Source organism: Euprymna scolopes, chromosome 18, assembly GCF_053919585.1.
Source record: "Euprymna scolopes isolate OS-2025 chromosome 18, ASM5391958v1, whole genome shotgun sequence".
Lineage (NCBI taxonomy): Eukaryota > Metazoa > Mollusca > Cephalopoda > Sepiida > Sepiolidae > Euprymna > Euprymna scolopes.
Window position 1 is genome coordinate 15,845,597 of NC_136499.1, and position 25,625 is coordinate 15,871,221.

Sequence of the window (25,625 nt, forward strand, 5' to 3'; positions counted from 1 at the left end):
GGCCATAGATTGAAGCTGAGTCGAGCACTTGCCATGACAATAATGATAATGCAGAGACAAACTCGCAACATCTCTTCTGTGAGATAGAGGTTGCAGGGAAGAGAAAAGGACATCTATGAGGTTACGAAGTCTATTTTGAACTCTGTCAAGGCAGGACAAATTCTTTCTAGCAGCTCCTGCCCAGATGTGGCAACAGTACTCCATCCTTGGACGGCTCTTATATAGATTAGGCTGCTAAGGGGTCAAAATTGAAAAATTTGTACATGAGGGTCATCAGATTTTTATCTGTTTGTCAACTGTTTCAGGAATGCGCATAAATGAATCATTTACATGATAAATTCCTTGTTAAGAATAAGTAGGTTTGAAAAGGCTCTTTAAAGATTGTGTTAAGTTGGCCTAATAAATTCAATCTCAGCTCGAGAATTTTTTTTTTTTTTTTTTTTTACTTACAAGAAGTGAACTGTTTAGAAAAAACATAATACTCGCATACACATGCCTTAGTTTCTGTATGAGTTAAAATATAATATCTATGCATATTTTATGACCGGACAATGCCAGGTGGCCTGATAATAAATAATATATATAAGTGATTAAAACATATAAGTAATAACTACTGTATATTTTGGTGTATAAGACGACTCTTAAAGTTAGTCATCTTTAAAAATCATAAGATACTGGGTATTGCAATGTCTAGCCTAGGCTAAACAAATATGGTTTCATGATTTAGCAGTCATCTTATGCAACCGATATATGATAAATTTATTATAATTTGCTCCAGCTTTGTACTTCATCTTATCTGACACTCACCCTATATGCCGAAATATACGGTAATAATAATACAGTAACAAGTATATAATAATAAATATATAATAATAAATATATAATACAAGTATATAATAACAAGTATATTATATAAGTATATAATAATAAATATTGTTTTATCGTTATTTTCATGGCAGGTGCTCGTCTGAACTCCAATCCCTGGTCCCCCCTCGCCAATCTTTCACGAAAAACACCCGTCTAGCTGAATCCACTGTGAAAAATTTCCCCCACTCTATATCTGTGCCTAAATCAAAACGCGGATTCCATGAACAAAGCTTCTTTCTTAGAACTGCACGCCTGTGGAACTCTGTTCCGTCTGCCTGCTTCCCTCCAGACTACAACTTGGATGTCTTCAAGTCTAATGTTAACAAATTCCTAATGAACCGCCCCCTTAAGTAAACACTCCATCAAATCTCCACACTAACGTAATGTACTTGCAATAACCCTTATCCCTGAGTGGCTTCCGGGCCTTGATAAGTGGTGATCACTGTGTAAAAAAAAAATAAATAAATAAATATAATAGTAATAAGTGTTTGTCTTATGATAACCATTTCGAATGTGTTTGTTCGCAGATCATTGCTGTTGTGACTGACAAGTGGTATGTTTTTTGTTATGATGACAACCTGAACTCATTGTGGAGTGTTCATTTGAGAAATACAAGTGAGCTAACTGAGTCACAGTATTTTCTCAAATCAATGGCCATCATGGTGTTGCCAGTGTCCATCAAGAAGGCTGACGTCGGGATGATTGTGGTGGGCGGCAGTTTTGGACATGTTGCACATAAAGAGGATCAGCATCAAGGAAACGAAACGTGAGTACATTTTGATGACAATCCTTCATTCTATACAATGGTTTTTGTTATGTGTTTTTTGATATGTAAAGTTATTTCTTTATTTACCTCATCGTCAGTTTTTTCTTATTTGGGTTTAATAAGTGAATTTCTATAATGTCAAGGCAAGAGGGCAAATACAAAAAGCTAGATGTTGTTCAATGACAAATGCTGGAATATTGCTTTATGCTAAGGCTGACAGCTTATTATAACACTTAAAGAGGTCCAATCTTCGTTAAAAGGAGCTTATTACTATAGGAGATTATTACAGCTTACTCTATTATTTTAAATAAATATTATTTTGACCTATAGGCACTAGTGTTTCATGCTTGGGCAATCATCAATGCAGGAATTGATTATTACTGCCAGTCAATATATCAATATATAGCTGTATATATATTATATTTTTCTGTCTGTCCATCCATTCCACTTTTTCTCGGAAACTACTGAGCTGGTCTGGCTGAAATTTTGTATGGACTTTTGTTAAAAGGAGGTGTAGCAAACTAAGTATTATGTTTTTTTTTTTCTCTCAGATGGTTGCACAATATTAATAAAAGATGTTTTATTATGGTTGCACAATATTAATAAAGTACTAAAATGTACTTGAATGCAATTTATTCCAGAAAAATATTTTATCCAGGTTGGAATTGTATTCAAAATTGCCACCATCTTAACAAAATGGGGCATCATTCTGTATTCGTCTCTGCAGAGTTACTTCTGTTTGTTTGTAACCGAAAAAAATATTTTCAAAAAAAAACAAACTGTCCTTGTCTAGAATTTCCCCATGTATCAAAAAACGATCTCTGTAATGTACATACTTGTGACGGAAAGAAAATATTGTACACAAAAAATCATGTAAATTGATCAAGTATATTTATTTTTACAAAAAAACATTTTTTAAATCAATTTGAGTTTTTCCAATGCCTTTTCCCCTCCTCATGTTAAAAATGGCTTTTTAGAATTTTTTGCAAATTTGAATTATTAGGAGTTATTTCCCTTTCGCCTTCACTATTTTGAAGATGGTATTACAAGATCGTCTCATACTTTCACCATAGAATTTGATTTTCTTATTTAAAAAGTAAAGCTACTTAATCAATTTTCATGATTTTTAGTGTACAATATTTTCTTTCTATCACAGGTATGTGCATCATATTTATTTTTCTTTAGCACACAAAAAACTCTACATAAATGAAAGTAAAACAAAATATCAAGTAAATACACTCCCGGGCAATGCTGGGAGGTACAGCTAGTATATGAAAGAAAAAAATTGAAAGAAAAGTTATTGTATATCTGTTGCAATTTAATTTTCACCAGTTTTAGGATGATTAATCAGAATTGGTAAAAATCGGAACTTTTTAGGGTATTGGAATCAGAATAATTTGTTCCTTATTTCCGATGCTAAAAACGATTCTAATTTTAGTTTTTTGTTTGCTTTCGTTTTGAACTTAATTTTCCATTGCGATTTTGAATGATAAAATGAAAAATGTGCATCGTTTTAGACTACAAGTAAAACTAAAATCTATAGATCAGCCCTACAAGAGTAGTTTTTGCATTTTCAAAAATATATGCATATATTACATGAGTGTGACGAAAAGCCAAACAAAACAAACAACAAAAAAAAAAGTTCCATAGCTAAATATTTAGATTTTAAAAGAATGAAAATGTGTAATTATATCCGAATTGGAAATTGCATCATCATCGTTCATCACTACTTTTTATCTTAACTTTTTTTAAAAACGTGTAATAGTTTTTAAGCAATTTTATTCACTTAATGTAGGGGTTGTTTCTCAGCTCCAAAGCCAATAGTCTAGTTCCATTGTTGAAATGGCATTTTCCCTGCTGATTGAGGTATGTCTCTGGTTATGTGCAATTCTAGGAGATTCACCCTCTATTTCAGAACGGGTTAATTTATTGCTAATCTTTTGAGGTGCCCCTACCAGGGAATGCTGAAGGGGCTGTACGGACATTTTTTTTTTTGCAGGCCACAGTGTATTTCCTCTAGTGCACTGGCTCTTCAAATCTCATTTTCCGATCTGTGTTAAATTTTTCTGTTGTATGAGGGTGGTAAATATCACCAACATTCAATTAAACATCACAAAATGATGTAAAAAAAAATTTAAAAAAACTGAAAAAACAAGAGCTGTTTTTTTAAAAGAAATAAATTTTGTACTGTTTTCAACTTCAACACTTAAATGCAACTTAAATTTCAAAAAACGTTCAATTGATTTTATTGCAAAACTGATTTTATTTCTTAAAAATTCAAAATTTCCAAAAATGTAAATATTTTTTTATAAAAATGTAAAAGATAAAAGGCATGATTGAGTGAGGGGGAAATGGAATTGAAAGTAAAAAGATTCTGGGGCAATATATATATATATATATATATATATATATATATATATATAGATTGTTGAGCTGGATTAAATCCGACGATATGAAATAAAATGGAGGTGGAAGGACCTGGATACTCAACGTTTCGCCCGATTTATGCGGGCTTCTTCAAGAATGACCATCCCTCTTGAAGAAGCCCGCATAAATCGGGCAAAACGTTGAGTATCCAGGTCCTTCCACCTCCATTTTATTTCATATATATATATATACTAGCAAAAGTACCCGTCGTTGACTGGGTTCAAAAACAGCCTACAGAAAATGGACTCTGATTTATGAAAGTACTAGCGGGGGTACCCGGAGTTGCCCGGGTGTTTGGAGGTGTGTGTGCTGTTAAATAAAAAAGAAACGGAGGGGGGGGGTAGGATCGAACCCGAAGCCCTGAGGCGAAGTTTGAAAATAAAATCAGGCAGCCAGAATGAGTTACTGAAAGATGTTCGAATTTATTTAAGAACCAAATTGACAGGTGCGTGCACGGAAGTCGTAGAATGAGATTAATGACCCGCTTTGTTTGTTATAAGCGAAGTAAAAGAAGAAAACAACGTTAAAACTTAAGCTGGGAGGGGGGGTAATCAGAACATCGAAAAAAACACAAAAAAAACGAAAGTAAGGCAAACGAACTATGTTAAATGTAAAAATCGAAAAAACAAAAAAAAATGGCTTAAATAAACCTGTTTCGATATTAAAATAAAAAAAATCGGTGGGTACCCGGGTGTTTTTGGGTGTATGGTCAGGGGTGGATAAGCAAAGTAAAAAAAACAAAAAAAAAACCAGAAAAACGAACATTACCTGAAAAATGGCTTAAATAACACTGGTTCAATATTTAAATTTAAAAAATTGAATAAAACAAAAAAAGATATCTCACACCACGATTCGAACCCAAAACGTTTAGATAAGGAACCAACGTGTTAACCAACTGACCTAACGCGACGTACATGAAATTTGTTCAGTTTTTCAACTATTTAAAGTTAATCAGGTCATGACGTCATCTGACGCATGCGTAGAACCGGTCGTCGTCGCGAGAGGACCGTTTTTGTTGACCACACCCTGTCGAAAATTGTCAATTTCAGGGTGAAAAAATGAACGTTTTTGGACAATTTTTCGATATTTTTCGAGCGAAGGATGGAGCTTCGATATGATATAGAGTTTGTGAATTTGTTGCCTGTCGAAAGTTTTTAGCCGACACACAAACATAAATACACACATTTTCGCTTTTATATTTATAGATGATAAGGTTATGAAAAGGAAGGGTTGTAAAGAGATAGCTTTGAATTTGGGGTATCAAAACCAAAGCAAAATATGATGAAAGTAAAAATAAAATAGATAAACCCCATATATTCTGTGGATATATATTAAAAAAAACCTTGTTAACTTTTGTGACATATTTCCATTCTATGGAGGTCAGTCGTAAATGTACACCCCATAATTTTATTATACCATATTTCTTCAAACTGAAACCTAATTATCAAAGTATACTTACACAGATAGATATGAAAAGTCTTTATTAAAGTTTGTGCCTATTTCCATTCTATGGAGGCCAAGTGCAAACGCAGACCCCACAATTTTATTATACCATCCCTATTTAAGTTAAAACATACTTATCAAAATATTATTATGTACATCTATATCAAAAACACTTGTAAACGTTTTTTTTTTTATTTTTTAAATTTTTTATTTCCATACTTTGTGGACCAGGCGCGAACGCGGACCCCACAATTTTAATGAACCACCGTTATGCCAGATCAAACATACCCATTCCTGTGTCTCAATACATCTTCTATCATTATATGTGATCAGTTTTCTATAATGGTCAACCATATAGGAGCCTATTCGTGACCAGATACACACACACACACACACACACACACACACACAGCTTTATATTATAGATTAGTAAAACTGGTAATTAGTAAAAACCTGAAGAGAAAAAAAATTGAAATTCCTCCGCCCTCCTCACCTTACCCCCTCCTTTTTTACCATCCTCTCTCCTCCTCCCCCTCCCTATATCCATATATCTCCACCCACGCCTACCTGAATCTGCTACCCCCCATACTCACTACAACCTAATGTATTTTAACCTTCAAAACTTAAATATTGTCGATACCTGTCTCCCTCCCCCTTATTATCTCTTACCCCACCCCCACTTTTTTCCTCTAAACACTTCTTCCAAATAATAACAACCATTTCTGTAAGGTCTGATGAGGCTGTTGGATCGTAAACATGGTCCAACATCTGAAACATATGTAACCAAACAGATAAAAAGGTAATAAAAAATGAAACATATATATATATATATATATATATATACACTAATATAATCTGCGCATGTAAGCTTAAGTGGCTGACTTATTACGTTACTTAGAGTGCTCAACAATAAGAACAGAGTTCTTTCCCTGCTGATTGAGGTATGTCTCTGTTGATTAATCATTATATTAATACCTACAGACATCAGTGTTTCATCCTAGTGTTTCATGCTTTCACAATCATCAGTGTAGGAAATGATAATTACTGCTGGTTGGGAGATCAGAACTCAGTTACAAAGTTATCTTTGACTCCATTTGCTAGGACGTTACCTCTGGGTCAGCATCAATTAACACGAGAATTAAGGGAAATTAAACACCTATAAATGTCAGTTCATCATTGTTTTGCAGAGTTTGCTAGTTGCAATACTTTGAAGCAAAATTTTAAATAAACATTTCATTCATATGTTTAGTGCTTGTGCAGAAAAGTGGATTTTGAAGCAAACACATTTCATGTGAAAACATTACTTACGTGTTATGTCGAAATTAATATGAATGCTAAAAATTAGGAAAAGATCTTTTTACGAAAATCATACACAATGGTCAGACGTTTTGTATTTTGAAATGGACGATTTGAATTAATAGCAAGGCAGTTTTTATTTTTTGTTTTTTTACATGGAAGTCACCACTTATCAAGGCCCAGAGGCTACTCGAGGATAAAGGTTATTGAGTGTACAGTAATCAATGGGATAATATCGTAGTAATCATTAGTAATGGAAATTTTGTAAATTGGATTACTTAAGGGGGGGGGGCGGTTCATCAAGAATTTGTTTATGTTGGACTTGAAGACAGCCAAGTCGTAGTCAGCTGGAAAACAGGCAAATGGAAGCGAGTTCCACGGGCATGCAGTTCTTAGAAAGAAACTTTGTTCATGGGATCTATGTTTTGATTTAGGCACAGTTAAAGAGTGGAGAAAGTTACTGACAGTGGGTTTTAGCTAGATGGGTGGTTTTTGTGAAAGATTGGCGAGGGGGGGAGCAGAGATTGGAGCTCAGTGAGCACTTACTATGAAAATAACAATAAAACAAAGACAGGTTTACCATGTTCCTTCTGTGGGAAAGAGGTTGCAAGGAAGAGAAAAGGGTATCCCCCACTAAGCTAACAAGTTTATTTTGTACTCTGTCAAAGCAGGATAAACTGCTTCTAGCAGCTCCTGCCTAATAGTGCAGTTACTTCCCCTTGATTTTGAGAGGTCTTTTGCGTTAAAACCTACATTAAAACTTTATAAATTGATAAATTTTAATTTTACTTGTAATCATTTATTTGTAAATTGGAGATGTGTAGGCTTCTTTTTTTTTCTTTTTTTTTTCTTTACTTACAGTCTTGCTAAAGAAAAGACCAGAAAGGTTTAAACACAAATTTTATACTAAATGAAGCCATGTGAATATAAACTAATGTTCATAAAATTAAAAAACATAATAAATAAGCAAAATAAATTAAACAAATGAAATAATCAAAGAAACAGATAAGCAAAGTTAGGTGTAATATGCACAAAAGTAGACAATTACATAATATCAAAATGAATGAAGATAAATAATAATGACAAATTCATATATAAAGACACAGAAATAAAACTTTTTTTTTTTTTACAAGGTAGTCATCACTTATCAAGGCCTGGAAGCCACTTGGGGATAAGGGTTATTGTGTGTACAGTACGTTAATGTTGGAGATTTGATAAAGTGTCTTAAGGAGGTGGTTCATCAGGAATTTGTTCACATTGGACTTGAAGATATCCAGGTTGTAGTCAGGTGGGAAACAGGCAACCGGAAAAGAGTTCCACAGGCATGCACTTCTAAGAAAGAAGCTTTGTTCCTGGAATCTGCGTTTGGATTTTGGCACAGATAAGGAGTGTAGGGAAAATTTTTGACAGTGGTTTCAACTAGGCGGGTGTTTATCGTGAAAGATTGGCGAGGGGGACCAGAGATTGGAGTTCAGACCAGCACCTGCCATGGTAGTAACGATAAAACAAACACAGGCTCGCAACGTCTCTTCTGTGGGAGAGAGGTTGCAAGGAAGAGAAAAGGGCATCACCCACTAGGCCACAAAACCTATTTTGTACTCTGTCAAGGTAGGATAGGCTGTTTTTAGCAGCGCCTGCCCAGATGTGGCAGCAGTACTCCATCCTTGGACGTACTTGGCTTTTATACAGATAGAGAATTGCATCAGTAGTGAGATATCTTCTGGAGCGGTAGAAGGATTCTACCATTTTTCCAGCGATCTTGGCAACTGACTTGATGTAAGGTATATACTATATACATAATGGCAGTAATGAAATGTGATCCGTTCAACCCAAAATTGTCTAATATATAAAGGGTGGTTGTCTTGGTATTTATACAGGATGGAATGATAATATCGTCACCTTTGAAAAGACTACATGATTCTATTTCCGTTTTATGAAAACCGGTTTTCTTTTTTTTATTGCAGACCATCTCCTAGTTGGCCAGTTGTATACAAATCCCAAGAGCGATAGGAGCCTTTATCATGTCTGAAAGTGACACAGTGTTCAACGAGTGTGATCAGAGATGCGCTGCTGTAAAACTCCTGCTCTTTGCCGATCCAAGTTATGACAGCAGGACCATTGCCAGCACCCTCAAAATGGATTGCCACAAATAACAGGGATGTGCCCAGGGCGATGAAAACGGCCACAGTTATGGTCTTTGGTGTGGTTTCAAGTGAGGGCCACATTATGCCACCTCACATCTTTAAAGTTGATTTCAAAATCAACACCACAATGTACCTGGATGTGCTGAAGATTGTGGTGATCCCCTGGCAGACCCTGGGTATGGTAGTAGGATTCGGCGCTGGCCTACAAGTCCAAGAGACCACAGTTTGGTTTCAGAAGGAATGCTATGACTATGTATCCTTCCCTCACTGGCCCCATCTTCTCTCCCAACTCCAACCTGCTGAACTACTTTGTGCAGTCATATGTCGAGAACATAACCAACATGACCTCCCACAATGCCAAAGCCAGTCTGATCGCCGCCATCCACTGAGTAGTTGTCTAGCTCCTGCTGGTGCTTGTGGAAATGTTCCAGACATGTATCAAGACAGTGATTGAGGCTGAAGGCAGCTACATTGAATAGATATCAGCTCTACTACAATCAAGTTACCTGAATTGACTTTTTTCAATAAAAGTTTTAAAATAAAGCTTTACTGTTCTATTTTTTAAGGCGTTCCACCCTGTATGTTCAGCTGAACATCAAAAACTACAAAACAAAACTACAAAGTTAGTATATTCTTGATTAGTGTTGCCCTGAATGAATAATATCTAATATTTAAAAGAAATTATCCATTCTTTGAAGTTAACTGGGTCAGTTTTACAGCCATTTTATGTACTAATTTGGAAAGAAAATACTGATTCATTCTTTGTGGAATCTATTATAAAGAAAGAGTTTTTTGTTCATGTGTGTCCAGCTAGAGGAGTGGGATGGGTGGACAGAAGATAAAGAGGGGGGTTGGGGAAGGAGAGAAAGCGGTAAAAGAGAGAAATAGAAGTTTTAATAGAAATATGTTGCAGTTTTGCGCTGGACAATTGCAGTAGTTCGGTTAATTATTAATAAATTAAGAGTTATCGCCCTTAGACTGCAAACTAAAAATTATAAATCAAGGGGAAGCAACTATAATAATTATGGAGAATCAAACATGGACATAAAAAATATATACATAATATTTCTGATTGAAAAATAATAAAATAGATTTTTTTTTTATTTGAAAAAATAAATAAGAATGAACTTTCATTTTTTTTCTTCAAGACAGAGAATAATACCAATCAGCATAAAATTCAAGTGTGCGAAGAGAGAATAGAACTAAAACTAACTTGAATTTGATTCTAAATTTCTATGTTAAGCCTTTTGAATCTTATAATGAACGTGAAATTATATTAAAACATGTAAGTTTAAGTACTATATATATATATATATATACATATATATATATATATATATACAATATTTATTATGACTCTATATATACATATTTCAAGGTCGTACCATTGGTTTCGATACACCGAAAACAGTAATAATATACTGTGGAAAATCGGTATAATCTCTTCGGCGACAAAGAAACATCTGGAACTAATGCAAAATGAACGAACATAGAAGAAACGCTAGACGAGCATTTAAGACTCAGAATTTCATATTTAAAAAATATCGTTTTAAAAACGACGCTAATAGATTATGGTTATAGAAGAAAGAAAGTGTGTGCGTGTGTGTGCATGCATAGCGGGGAAGGGGGTGCTATGGAAAACTCTCTAAAAAATATAAAAGTCCTGTTAAAGCCATATCAATAAATAAAAGTAAGACAATTAACGATAATAATTAATGAGAAAGGCATGAATATATTAATATGATTTTTTTAAATTAATTAAATTAAATAAAATAAGGATAAAGATAAATAAGGTAAATTTAATAAATAAATAAAAAATAAGAACTTTAAAAGAATTTTTAATTTTTAAAAAATATTAATATTTTAATTATGAGAGAATAATAGTGAATGGAGAAATTTAAGATAATTAATATAATTAAAGGAAATTAATCAATATTAAAAGACTTAACAACTATCAGATGCGAAGGTTGTGGGAGGGAGGGGAATAGTTTCTCTATAAAGGTTATCCTTATTATTGGGGGGGTTTATATGGTAAAGTTAAGGATATTAGGTGGTGAGAAAGGTTGAGATATGAGTAGAAGAGAGTTGGTTTGGAGTTTAGAATGAGAGGTGAATGTGGAATTTAGGTGTCTATGTGTGAATAGGGTGTCTTTGTGTAAATAGGGTGTGTGATAGTAAGGAGGTAAGGTGGCGAGGAATGTTGAGGTATGATTAGAAGAGAGATGGTTTGAGGTTTAGAGTGAGAGGTGAATGTGGTATTTAGGTGTCTATGTGTGAATTAGGAGTCTTTGTGTAAATGGGGTGAGAATCGGTTAAGTTATGCTGTTGTTAAGCCATTTGGCGAGGAGGAATTTTCTTTTGTGGGGACATTGTTTGAAGATTTCGTTTTTAATATTCATACAGGCTATGGATGGGTTATTGATAGCCTGAAGGATCCTAAATTTTTCAGTAGTGCAAAGTGAGCAGGTCTTGGAGGTTGGGTCGTAAGATTTTTTAATATCCATGATCGACCATTTTATTTTATATGGAGTATTAGATTCTTTAAGCGACCAAATCTTGGTGGCTAAAGATGTGTCAAATTTCTTTTGGGGATATTTGAAAGTGGAGTTATGTGCATACAACCTCTGCTTGAAGGTACCCTGAGTCATTCCAATGTAGATTTCTTCTTTACCTGGGTTATTTTCAGGAATGACTTTGGCCTGGTAAACGATAGATTTGATTGTGCAGCCTCCCTAATACTCTAATACTCCATATAAAATAAAATGGTCTAGAAGTAAAAGTTGATTTAGCGTTTCAACATTCGAACAATGTTCAACTTAATCCGGTGATTGACGGTCGAGCGCGAGCAATAATTGATGGAAAATCCCAAGAATCCAGGTCAAATTCAGCAAGAGTTCAAATATTTATTCATAATGTTTAGTTTGGTTGTTTTGTTTTATGGCATATCAATTCTTTTCGGTGCAAACTATTTTGGTAAAAGATTTTATACTACAAATAATAAAATCACATTGTCAGAGACAATTTTTAATTTACTTCAGTCTAGCACCTCTTGGTAGACAATGTTTTTATTTAATGTTCCCTTTTTATGAAACATTTTGCTGATTTCTTTCTTTGGTGAAGAACTTCTGCATTTCAAAATTACGAGTGTCTTTTTCACACTATTTTAACAATGATCATTATTATTATAATGATATATGAAAATTAGACTACATCAAAGGGAGGTCACTCGGATATTCTTGTCCAGGATTGTAAAATTGACTGTTTTAAAGCAAAATTTTGCAAGTCTGGCTTTTTTTTTTAAAGCAATTTGGCCTCCAAAAATGTATTTGGCCTTTTTCAAAGCATAACGTACAGACTAACTAAGGAAAGAACAAACAGAATATTATAGATGATATATGACAATGAAACTATATCAAAGGGATTGCAAGATAGACTGTTTTAAAGAGCCTTTTTTTTTTTAAGCAGTTTGGCTTTCAAAAATTGTATTTGGCCTTTTTCAAAGCGTTATGTACTGAGTAGCTAAGGAAGGAACAGATTAAAGAAAGACAAAAAATCTTCCAATAGAAAAAACAATTTTTTGGTTAATTCCTCATCCAAAACTTAGTCACGTTTACAAGTTTTTATCTTTATTTCGTAGCTTTTTACAAAAAGTTTGGTAAAGTGTACATTTGACTCATTAATTAATCAGAAGGGTGCAATACTTTTTGCATTTATTGCAATTTTAAAAAATTTTCCATTAGGTTGTTTTGGTGGCAGAATGTAATTAGTTTTTCAGGATACTGAATAACTGTCACTGCAGTTTAATTCAATTTGGTTTTGTAGTTGTATGTTTTAGTGTCGCCTGCATTGTCACTTTTTTTTCTTTGTGATCACTCATAAACTGCTTCAGCCATTTCTGGTTTGTTTCATAAATCACAATCAGAAACATTTAGAACTTGAATGCCTACTAAACACTATCCTCAAGCGCCTAAGGTCTCTCTGTACATATATATTTTTTTAAAAAATATAGGTTATTTTTTTACCAATTGTCATGAAATTTTAAGCACAGAATAGTATTATGATCATCAAAGAACCTGCAAATTTTCATGTAGTTTTGTCCCATAGAACCAAAGATATGAGCATTTCAATATTCAATTTGGCTACTAGTGTAGATATACCCGTAGATACACCACTTTTTTTTTTTTTTTTTTTTTGTTCCAAATCTCAGCAGCTATTGATCAGAATTTAAAAAATAAAGGCTTGTTGGAAAGGTAATGACCTGAATTGTGTAATGAACTATGTGACTTTTGCCCTTGAGGTCATACATTAAGGGGATCATCCATCATCTAGAGCTTATTTTTGGCACTTTTTTACAGCCATGAAATGTTTCAATCAGTTATTTGTTTGCCTAGTTTTGCATATGAATTATAAAATATCTGATATTTCCCCAAAACCTGTGGCCTTGATAGAAGGGGGACTAAAACTTGCTGCTTTGGTTTCAAATGATCAGAAATAATAGCAAATGGGGACTTGATTTCAAATATTTCTCATGTGTTATATGTCCCCTCTTTGGTTTTCATACATAAAGTAAATTTCGCAGTGTATAAGAATTATTTGATACTGGAGATATTCATAATAATACCCTATTTCCAAAAGAGAGATATAACTTGAGAAATGTTCGGAATCAAGTCTCCTCTTGCTGTTATTTCAGATCATTTGAAACCATAGCAGAAAGTTTTAGTCTTTCCTCCATTAAAGCCAGAGGTTTTAGGGAAATATATATATATATATATATAGTGTTATAATGGAATAATTCCAGGAGGAAATCCGGGTATGAGAGCTCAATGTGGTAATTACAATTATGTAATTTCCATGTTATATATATATATATATATATATATATATATATAATAGTAGAAACAGAGCTGTAAAGTAGAAATTTACAAATATTTTTTATTATTCGGCAGAATACTTAAAAACTGGTGGACTAGGAAATTCTTTATTTGCGGAGTTTCAAAGAATGCTAATTTTTCTCATCAGAGGAAAAACTGTTAGCAAAATGATCCGATAGTCACGCTAAAAATTAGTATTTCTATGTATTTGCTGGTTACTGCATAGCATGAAACTAAAAGTTTTATGGGTTTTGGTCACAGTTATCTATATGATGTGTGTATGTACGTGTGTTTGTCTATGACTGTCTAGTGTTGTGATTGTCTAATCCAGAGTTTGTTGTGTGTGCATGTACATTTTAAATGCAGTTAATGATGGGACAAGAATATACATACATGCCTTTACAATACAAAGGACAAAAAACACTTATTTGGGGTTTCGACATCTGGCCAATCGGGAACATATCTGGTCCATCTTTTGTCTTGATGAGACGGATCCTTGGAAAAGTTGGCAATGAAGATTCATACAACTCTAAATCTTGGTGGTATTTACAGCAGCTTTATTGCAGATGCTCCCTCCATTGGAAAGCTACAACGCCGCTCCTAGCTTTTTACTATCAACATTTTCCGTATTGCTGTCTACAACCGTCTTTCTCCTCTTTGACTCCTGACTCGGTCTGCTTTCTCTAACTCCCAACTCTCGACTAACTGATACTGATAGGTGTATTTCCAAGCTCTCTCCGAAGATCCACATCATCTTAAGTGACCTCTAGGTCAGACTACGTTAGACTCTAGAGGTCAGACTTATTTTTAACTTATTTTTTGTGCTAGTTATGAAAACTAACATTCCTTTCTTGATCACGTTGTACAATGAGGAAAGGAGTGGCTGGTTACTTTTAATGCATCTAAAACCAAGCTTCTATCTTTACATCATCAACGTTCTGATCCACATCTGGCATCAATTAAAATCAATGGCTATCGTCTTGGGGAGGCCTCAAGTTTTGACAGGCTTCTGGGCTTGACGTTTACTCCTGATCTTAAATGGAACACATACACTAAATCCGTTGCCAAGGCCACTGGAAAAATGGTGGGATCCTTCTATCGATCCAGTAGATATCTCACTGCTGATGGAATTCTCTATCTATATAAGAGCCAGGTACGTCCAAGTATGGAATACTGTTGTCACATCTGGGCAGGAGCTGCTAGAAAGGACTTGTCCTGCCTTGATAAAGTTCAAAATAGACTTCGTGACCTGGTGGGAGATGTCCTTTTCTCTTCGCTGCAACCTCTATCTCACAGAAGAGATGTTGTGAGTTTGTCTCTGCTTTATCGTTATTTTCATGGAAAGTGTTCGACTGAGCTTCAATCTATGGTCCCCCCCCTTGCCAAACTTTCACAAGAAACACTCGTCTAGCTGAAAACACTATCAATAATTCCACCCACTCTTTATCTGTGCCTAAACCTAAACATAGATTCCATGATCAAAGCTTCTTTCTTAGAACTGCACGCCTGTGGAATTGTCTTCTGTTTTCCTGCTTTCCAGCTGTCTATAATATGGTTGTCTTCAAGTCCAATTTGAACAAGTTTCTGATGAGCCGTTCCACTTACGTTAACAAATTTACCGAACTTCCATTACTATCGATTACTATATTGTCCTTTTGACTGCTGCACTCTTTAACCCTTATCCTTGAGTGACCTATCGGCCTTGATAAGTGGTGACGCCTATGTATAAAAAAAAAATTTTTAACATAAAATAATTTTATCTGTAAATATTTGTTTTGTTATGATAACATACTATTTTTGCAATTATTATAATGATCATGACAATCGTCGACTAGCATATCTTTCAGCATTGCCTGGCCAATATCTAATAAATGAAGTTTCTTGTTTTTTTTATTTATTTTTTATTTATTTATTTTTTTATATTAGTGTTACATGATAAGGGCTGCCCCCTTCTCATGTAAGTAAAAAAAAAATAGGGAATTAGTTAAATGTTAATATGAAATAGGATAGTCAAGGATTCGAACTTGCGAAGCTAGATTTGGAATTGAAAATTCCAATCATAATTTAAAATAAATACAGAATGTTATTGAAATAAGGAATTGCAATTTAGCTTACATATCTGTATATGGAAAAGGAATGTAATAATGAAATTTGTTTCTGTGAAAATTAAAATAAGGAATTTAATTGTCAATTGAAATTGTAAACATATTTTGTTAAGAAGTTATTTGAAAAATAGGTTACTGAACTCGGGGTCATGTGAAGTTTGGCAACGTGACGCATGTCATCCAACGTGCTTTATGAGCACATGTTTAATCATGCGATGACGTGACAAGTTCTCAATATAGGTAGAGTTTTTAGATGCAGTCTTAGAAGAGAAGAGAAGAAGAGTCAGGGAGAAAGAGCCGAGAGAGAGAGAAGTCAGAAATGGCTGCTGACGTCAAACCTTGGAAGCGAAAGTTTAGAGAAGAAATAGCCATGTAAAGAAACTTTGAATTCCTCAAGCGAAATCATGGACCGGTCATGAAATAAAGGACGTCATCATCTTTGTGTATCTGCGTCTTCGTGTTGTTATTCAACAAAAAAAGTTTATGTCCATTTATATTATAAGAACTTTGTGAAAATCATCATCTCAAAAATAGGTAAGAAATATATGTGTCATTGATTATAGAAACACTCCCGTCATACAGAACTGTCAAAAGTATAAATGTCAAACTCTCGGTCTATCTATCTATATATCAAATCTCCTCTCATTGTGTAGTAACATGTACACTGTCTATTATATATTGTCAAAAAATGTCTCTCTCTTTATATATACCCTGTTTATGTCTCCAATATGCTATCTCTTGCAACATGAATATCTTAAGACATATGAACACTCAACACATGAACAAACCTAAGACTCTACTCTCACTAAGACTGTCTCTAATCTCTATCACTCTAAGACTCTCACAATTGAACAACGAAACATATACACATATTTGGTACTCTAATAATAACACCCACCACGTAACATTAGAAGGAATTTCACAATTATCACTATTTTAGCTTGCAAATGTACACATGAAACCACAAAATTTAAATACAAAAAGTAGATTTTTCAAACACTTTCGGGCAGGTTTTCACTGATTGCAATAAAATAATCCCATGCAACAACAGGCCGGGTGAACTGGTTGTAAATAAAATGTTACTTTAAAATTACTTAAAAATAAAATAGTTTTGTTTAAATGATTTATTAACAAAATGACTGGATAAATGATTAAAGCAAGAGTGAATGTTTGACTGTGGTGTGCATTCGTTGCATCAGAAGATGTCATGTATATTCCGATAAACATGGGTGAGTAGGAAATGGGTTAATTTGACTATGCGACATAGACAAATTTTAGATCTATTGCACTTCTGAACTTGTAGAAAAAAATAATGTAATACTAAACATTTAGCCCATTAAAAACAAGCAACGATTACAGTCTGTTGACTTAGAATGAGTGCTTTATGCCAAATTAATGGTTGAATATGATTAAATTTGTACTCATTTTTTTATTTAATATCATAATACTTAGTTCATTAAACCTTATTATAACAAAGCAAAGCAAAGGTATGGCATAAGGGCCTACTTCACAAGATTTCCAGCTACGGTATTACTGGAAATGTTTTCTCAATCATTAAATCATTTCTCTCCGATAGGTTCATAAGAGTAGTGGTTGATGGGCAGAAATCAGAGGTCCACAGTATTAATGCTGGAATCCCCCAGGGTCCATCCTGGGTCCAACTCTCTTCCTGATCTACATCAATGATCTCCCAAAACACATACTTAAATCATTCGTTGACATCTATGCTAATGACATGTTTATCTATGGCAACACATCAAAGGCCATAAATGACAAAGTTCTCTCTAATTCTCTCTCCTCTGATCTTGAGCATGTGGTACAATGGGGGAAGAGGTGGCTGGTCACTTTTAATGCATCCAAAACCAAGCTTCTATCTTTACATCATCAACGCTCTGATCCCTATTTGGCATCAATTGAAATGGATGGCTCTTGTCTTGGAGAGGCTCCATGTTTTGACAAGCTTCTGTGTTTGACCTTTACTCCTGATCTAAAATGGAACACGTACATCAAATCTGTTGCCAGGGACGCTGGGAAAATGGTGGGATCCTTCTACCGCTCCAGAAGATATCTCACTACTGATGCAATTCTCTATCTGTATAAAAGCCAAGTACGTCCAAGTATGTAGTACTGCTGCCACATCTGGGCAGGAGCTGCTAAAAACAGCCTATCCTGCCTTGACAGAGTACAAAATAGACTTTGTGGTTTAGTGGGGGATGCCCTTTTCTCTTCCCTGCAACCTCTTTCCCACAGAAGAGACGTTACAAGCCTGTCTTTGTTTTATCGCTATTTCCATGGCAGGTGCTCGTCTGAGCTCCAATCCCTCGTCCCCCCTCGCCAATGTTTCACAAGAAACATCCGTCTGGCTGAAACTACTGTCAATAATTTTCCCTACTCTTTATCTGTGCCTAAATCCAAACGTAGATTCCATGAGCAAAGCTTCTTTCTTAGAACTGCACGCCAGTGGAACTCTCTGCCGCTTGCCTGTTTCCCACCTGACTACAACTTGGATGTCTTCAAGTCCAACATAAACAAACTCCTGACAAACCGCCCCCTTAAGACACTCTATCAAAAACCCCAATACTAATGATTACTACAATACTATCTTATTGATTACTGTACACGCAATAACCCTTATCCATGAGTGGCCTTCGAGCCTTGATAAGTGGTGACCCCCATGTAAAAAAAAAAAAACCCCGGAAAAACAGAAACAACAAAGGTTTATACGAAATTTCAGTTAGATCTGCCCAGTAGTTTCCAAGAAAAAATGGCACTTAAATGCCACTTCTTATTAAATAGATACCATAATCCTTACTCCACTGAACCTTACAATAACGGCCCATACAAAATTTAGCCAGGTTAGCCCGGTAGTTTGAGAAAAAATGGAACGGACAGACAGACAAACAACTAAAGACAACTAAAAGAAATATAATACAGATAAGATTCTGCTAGATAAGGGCGCTTAGGCCCCCTTGTTCTTCATCCTGAAGCAACTCACAGTTAAGGCAATTGATTCATAAAAATATTAAAAATATTGTCTTGGATTCCATTTACCTGCCTGGCTGGAAGTAAAGGCTTCAAACCCTGTCATCATGGTCATCAATAATGAGAATGAGTGACGAACAGCATGGTGACCCATACCCCTAACTCCACCCACACAAGGGTTACACAGCAGTAATAATTGTACAAATTTATTATATAAGCAATTTTTGCCAAAACGTCTTTGAGCGGAACTGTTTTTTGCGGAACTGTCAGCTCATGATTTCCCAGGGTGACTAATTTTGTTCAAAACTTCCACTGCACGTCAGACTTTAGAGGAAGTTACCAAAAAAAGACGCGGATTATATTGCACTGTGGCTGTGTGAAGGATACAACTGAATTACGATTAAATGAGAGGAAAATATCAGACTGACTGAGAAAGGAAAAAAGAAAAAGCCAAAATGTAGGCTTCATATGATTGACAAATATAGATGAAGTGAGGGGGGTGGGTGGAGGAGAATGGTACAAATGTGAGTGAGTAAAAGCATGAAGGGGAGGAGGAGAGGAGCAAATAAAGGAGGAAGGGAGGGGAAGAAAGAAAAGTAAGAGAATGAGAAAGAAAGTGAAAGAAAGAAAAATAGATGGGGAAAAGTAAAAAATATAATAAAATCCTAAAAAAAAAAAATTGAAGAAAAAAGAATAAAAAAACAAAGCAAGAAAACAAAAAGTGCAGGCGAAAAAAAAAAAAAATGGAAGTGTAAGAGAAGAAAGACAGTGAAAGAGAAAATTAAAAAAATAAAATGAAGGAGTATGAAAGTGAAAAAAGTTTTGATAATGGGACAGATAGTAAAGGACGTGGAAATGCGATAAACATATTTGAGTTAAGTGTAGAAAAAAAACTTCTTCAAATAAAATAATCATTCCTTTCATTTAATAAATTTTCTACTTTTTTCTAATATATTTTAATATATTATAATTTTTATAATACTAACAGGCCGCCCAGCGTTGCCCTATCTTAAAGTACGCATAAATATTATATTTTAATTATTGCAGATTATTTATTCATTATAAATAGAAATACTGTCGATTTTAAATGTAACGTTAAATTAGATTAGTATCCTGTACCTCTACAAAGCTACCATTCGCCCATGTATGGAGTACTGCTGTCACATTTGGGCTGGTGCATCTGCTACTAGTCTCTCGTTCCTGGACAGGGTCCAAAAGAGAGTAGCCAACTTAATAGGTCCCGAACTGTCATCTAAACTTCAGTCCATCCCACCAACGTAATGTTGCATCCCTCTGCTTGTTTTACAAGTATTTTAATGGTGGATGCTCTGACGAACTACAAACTCTTGTGCCCCCCCCTCGACGAAAATACCCCCCGACAAGCAGCAAAGTCCCACCCCTACACAGTTGAGATCCCTAGATGTAAGAAGGCCTTTTACTCTAATAGCTTCTTCCCCAGAACTGCAGTACTTTGGAATTCTCTTCCGGTTTCCTGCTTTCTCAACTGTACTGACATGCAGAAGTTCAAGTGTAATGTAAACAGACATCTTGCTGCTAAACTCCCTACATAGTACCCCTGCAACTTAGGTCCCTGATGGTAGCCCCTTACATCAAAGTGGCGACGCGGCTTGTTTGGGGTGAAAGTGTAAAAAAAAAAAATTCCTTTAAAATAAATTAAGTAAAAAAAAAAAAAAATGGAAAAAAATGTAAACATATGCATGCGAGTATTATGTTTTTTAAACAGTTCACTTCTAATAAGTAAAAAAAAATTACTTGAGCTGAGATTGAATCCAAACCCTAAACACTGTACAATAACCATTAGACCAGCTTGCCACATTCTTTAAAAAGTGTTTTCAGATATATTTATTCTTAACATTCACGATCGCGCATGTTAGCAAACAGATAAAATTCTGATGAACCCTAAGGTCCCTTTTTTTAAGTTTGATCCTTTAGCAGCTCTTTTTTCTGGATGAAAACGGATTAAAAAGTTTTCCACATGTCTAAATACTCTATATACCAAATTTTAATTCTGTAAATAAAAAATTCGTTGAGTATATAGGTTAAGAAGTGTCCTCACACACCCACACATTCTCACTTTTCTAGATATATAGATAACTAGCTGTACATACACAGCATTTACATTTAGGCACAGATAGAGAGTGGGGGAAATCTTATACCGTAGAACCCAGGTTTTCAGGTTACGGTGGTGAATATGTTTTTCCTGCCTCTGGTTACAGTATTTGCCCCGCCTTACAGTGTTATTTGAGTTATTTGATTATATACATGTGTATTATTCGTGCATTTTGTTACTAATTTTTAATGCCATATCCCAAGGTTCCTGTGTATAAAAATAATCCATGTATAAAAGTATGAGTTTGTTTTCAGTATTAAAATCTCATTGTGAAGCAATGTACCTTTGTATATATTAACGAAATTGTGAACAGGCAGGAATACAATTTTATTATAATAGATATGTTTTTATAATTATTACTAGCAGGATCTGTGGAAATTCCACAGAATGAGAAATATATTTCTTCAACAAATGTTTTGATAAAGCGGATATTTTTTGGATAGCACGGAAAATTTGTTTTTTGGATAGAGAAACCAATAACACACATATGAGTTTATTAACATTTGTTTTGAAAATGGTGTCAATTGTATTTAAAATAAAGAACTGACCAAAATGACCAAAAATTAATACCAATAAATACTCAGAGAGTAATATTGTATAGATAATATACAAATGCTTTTTTTTTTTTTTTTTTAAATTAAAACTGTTCTCTTAAATTTTGTAAATTTTACAAAATGAAAAGTTGACAATTTTTTTTTTCTGTAAGCAAAATATATTAACAAATAAAGAAAAAATATTTCCAAAAATACATCATTTTTTTCCCAATTTCATTGGAGGAAGTTTCCTGGGAGTATAGCATTCACAAGTGGTCCCCAATTGCATGTATATCCGCGTTAAGGAGATAACGAGGTTAGGATTTTGAAGCTCTTGCTCGGAGGTGTCGATGTCTTCCTAAGTGCATGGTATTCTCAAATTGGTCACCCATCTGGTACTGATCAGGCTCAATGTTGGTTAACCTCAATGATCTAGTGAGAACCCTTGTGTATTGTGCTGTATGCAATTCCTCTATGCTACATTGACTGATGATGTTGAAACAATAGAAGATTGATCCTGAATACAACATTAATCTGGCACAGGGTTCTACTCACTTTATGCCAATTTATTTTTCTCAGCTCTTTCTGTCTTTATTGCTCACTAAAACAACAGGTTTTCCCTTAAATTTTCATAGTAAAAAAAATACAGGGACACTTTAAATCATTAAAAATCAGTCTTTAAACATGTGTAAAAATGGATAGCTCTCATCTTGGAGAGACTCCATGTTTTGACAAGCTTCTGGGATTGACCTTTACTCCTGATCTGAAATGGAACACGTACATCAAGTCTGTTGCCAAGGTCGCTGGAAAAATGATAGGATCCTTCTACCGCTCCAGAAGATATCCCACTGCTAATGCGATTCTATGTCTATATAAAAGCCAAGTACATCCACGGATGGAGTACTGCTGCCACATCTGGGCAGAAGCTGCTAAAAACAGCCTATTCTGCCTTGACAGAGTACAAAATAGACTTTGTGGCTTAGTGGGGGATGCCCTTTTCTCTTCCCTGCAACCTCTCTCCCACAGAAGAGACGTTGCGAACCTATCTTTGTTTTATCGTTATTTATATGGCAAGTGCTCATCTGAGCTCCAATCTTTGGTCCCCCTTGCCAATCTTTCACGAAAAACTAACTTTCACGTCTAGCTGAAACCACTGTCAGTGATTTTCCTCACTCTCTATCTGTACCTAAATCCAAACATAGATTCCATGAACAAAGCTTTTTTCTTAGAAGTGCATGCCAGTGGAACTCTCTTCCGTTTGCCTGTTTCCCATCTGACTACAACTTGGATGTCTTCAAGTCCAACATAAACAAATTCCTGATGAACCGTCCCGTTAAGTAAGACACTTTATCAAATCTCCAATATTAACGATTACTACGATACTATCCCATTGATTACTGTACACGCAATAACCCTTATCCCCAAGTGGCTTTCGGACCTTGATAAGTGATGACTACCATGTAAAAAAAAAAAAAGTGTCATTGTTTTGTTTGTAGATCAGCAACCATTGACAAATGATGTGTGAACAAACATCTTTGTTATTTTTTTTATTAAATTTAATTTTTTTATTTTCTTTTTAAAATTTTTTTTATTTGCAAAGGGGTCACCACATATCAAAGCACTGAGGCCACTCAAGAATAAAGATTAATGTATGTACGGTAGTCATTAAGACAGTAGTGTAGTAATCGTTTGTGGTGGAAATTTGATATAAGCAGATTATTTACGCGGACGGTTCAATAAGAACTTGTTTACATTGGACTTGGAGATAATATTGTAGTCAGCTGGAAAGTAGACCAGCGGAACAGAATTTCATAGATAGGCAGTTCTAAGAAAGAAGCTTTGTTGATGGAGTTCACATTTAGGCATTGATAGAGAATGGGGGAATTTATTGATAGTGTCTTGCAACGTCTCTTCTGTGGGAAAAAGGTTGCAAAGAGAAAAGGGCATAACTACTAGGTTACAAAGTCGGTTTTGAACTTTATCAATGCAGGATAGAATGCTCTGAGCCACTCATGCGGTAGCAGTACTTTGCTTTGTTTTTGTTCCAAATTGTCTGATTATAAAAACAGTATTTCAAAATATTGTTAAATAAACATGTTATTTTTCATTTTATGTGGAAATCGCTCCAGACAAGGCATAAAGCCACTTGATGTAAGGAGCTAAAAATTAATACTTCAAGGTCAAAAACTTGCCAATGATAAGTTTGAGATGGAATAGATTCTGACCCAGAAAACAGCAATTCTTCACTCTTTGTCGGTAACATCGCTCATGGAATGTGAGGACTAAAGGACCAAATAAAGGAAATGAGTTCCAAGGCTGTCGAAAGTAAACCCAAGACCCACTTTCTATTCTTTTAATATTAATATAGTTGGATGGTAAAAACTTTTGCTTTTATTCATTTAAATGTAATTTTTATACCTCCGCCTATCAGTTAAATTGATCTCTTTTTGGTCCCCCGACAATATTGTCACGTATGTTGGAATCAGCTACAAGGAATTCAAATGAAAGGTTTGGAGAAAGGTATGAACCTGCAACTTTCACTTTTGGCTATACGTAAAATGTAAAAATAAAAATTAAACTGTTCAATTAAACATGCATGATAAATATTGTGCTTCAGTTTTAAAGAATGTCAAAAAGTTGAATTTGCTATAAAACAAACAAAACATAGAAATTTAAATTTGATAGCAATTACCAAGAGTTATCTCCCTTGCATCACTTTTTTATATGTGCCATTATTTTTATCAGCTTCTAAAGAAATGGGAAGAAGTGGAAAAAAAATAACAAAGTTATAGTCTCAAAAGAGTTAATGCACTAAAAGAGCGAGAAATGTATTCAAACTAAAAAATGAATTTGGATGATGGCAACAAATGGGGAGATGGCACAGGTGATAATGGTTGAGGGAGGAGTGATAGTCAATCGACTAAAGAATGAATATTCAGGTTGAGGGAAGGAGGAAGAGATTAATGAAAACAAGAATAATAATAATAAAAAAAATTGTTTTTAAAAAAAAATGTGTAGAAGGTAGACCTCCAGGGGAGGGGTTTTGGCACAGTGAAAGTGAGTGGGTGGCACAACTGAGAACGGTTTGAGAATGCTAACCCACAATTTGGACATTTCGTCTACCTACATACCCAGCGCATATTACCCCCACCACCGTCATCATTGTCTGTTTCAACTTAAAACATGATACTCCTGGTTTGGGAAGCCGACTTTGTTTCCTGCAGGACTGAAAATGAAAATTGAGAGAGATGCAGTGGAGGAATGAAGAGTTATGGAGAAATAAAGATGAGATAGAGAGTGACTGCAAAAGAGAAGGAGGGAGAGGAAGAAATGGTTTTAATACTAGTGTGTGTGTGTGTGTGTGTGTGATGTTTGAGAGTGAAATTTAATACTTTAATTTAAAGGGGGGGGGTGAAGGGTTTAAAGATGAAAAAAACATCAAAAAAAAAAAAAAAAAAAAAAAAAGCAGGAAATCTATCAAATTTTTTTGTTCCCCACTTCTATTCAGGTCACCGTGTATATTTGATAAAATGCCAGCAGACAAGCAGAAATGAAGAGATTATTCATATTTGGATTCTTCGAACCACTGTCCTTATCTTGAATGTTATTCTCACAACGTTTCAACTGATATAACTTCTGACCTTATTCAGGTGTATCTTGTTGAACTCCGAGATTTTTCTATCAAACTCTGAAATCTGTACAGAATTTTGAATGGAAAGCTTTATTTAATCCATGTGCCATCAGCAAGGACCTGTGGCATAATGGATAAGATGCTTGGTAAAATCTGCTCTTTGTATCTGTCCATCATGAGGTTGGAAGCATTTATAAAACTTTCTGAAAAGTTGTAACTAACTGATTTCTATATAATTTTGTTTGTCTATACTTCGCGATAACTCTTGGGTGTGCTCCAGGGGCTCTTTTAGGGCTAATAAAAACACTCCATTTTGGGGACTAGTTTACCATATTTGTCCAAAATTTTCTGTGTATGTCTATTTAGCATTTAAATAGGTTAAGGCCCTTGGGACTAAATGGGAGGAGGGGTAATGATAGACTTTTTTCT

At 34.6% G+C, this 25,625-nt stretch overlaps 1 protein-coding gene across 1 annotated transcript in view; it reads left to right on the top strand.

Moving 5' to 3' along the window:
• LOC145297503 (uncharacterized) overlaps positions 1-25,625 on the top strand; it is an 87,270-nt gene that overhangs the window by 6,250 nt on the left and 55,395 nt on the right. Inside the window, exon 3 of the mRNA XM_080143399.1 lies at positions 1,395-1,633. Within this exon, the coding sequence (XP_079999525.1) occupies positions 1,395-1,633 (239 nt within the window). The remainder of the gene's footprint in view (positions 1-1,394; positions 1,634-25,625) is intronic.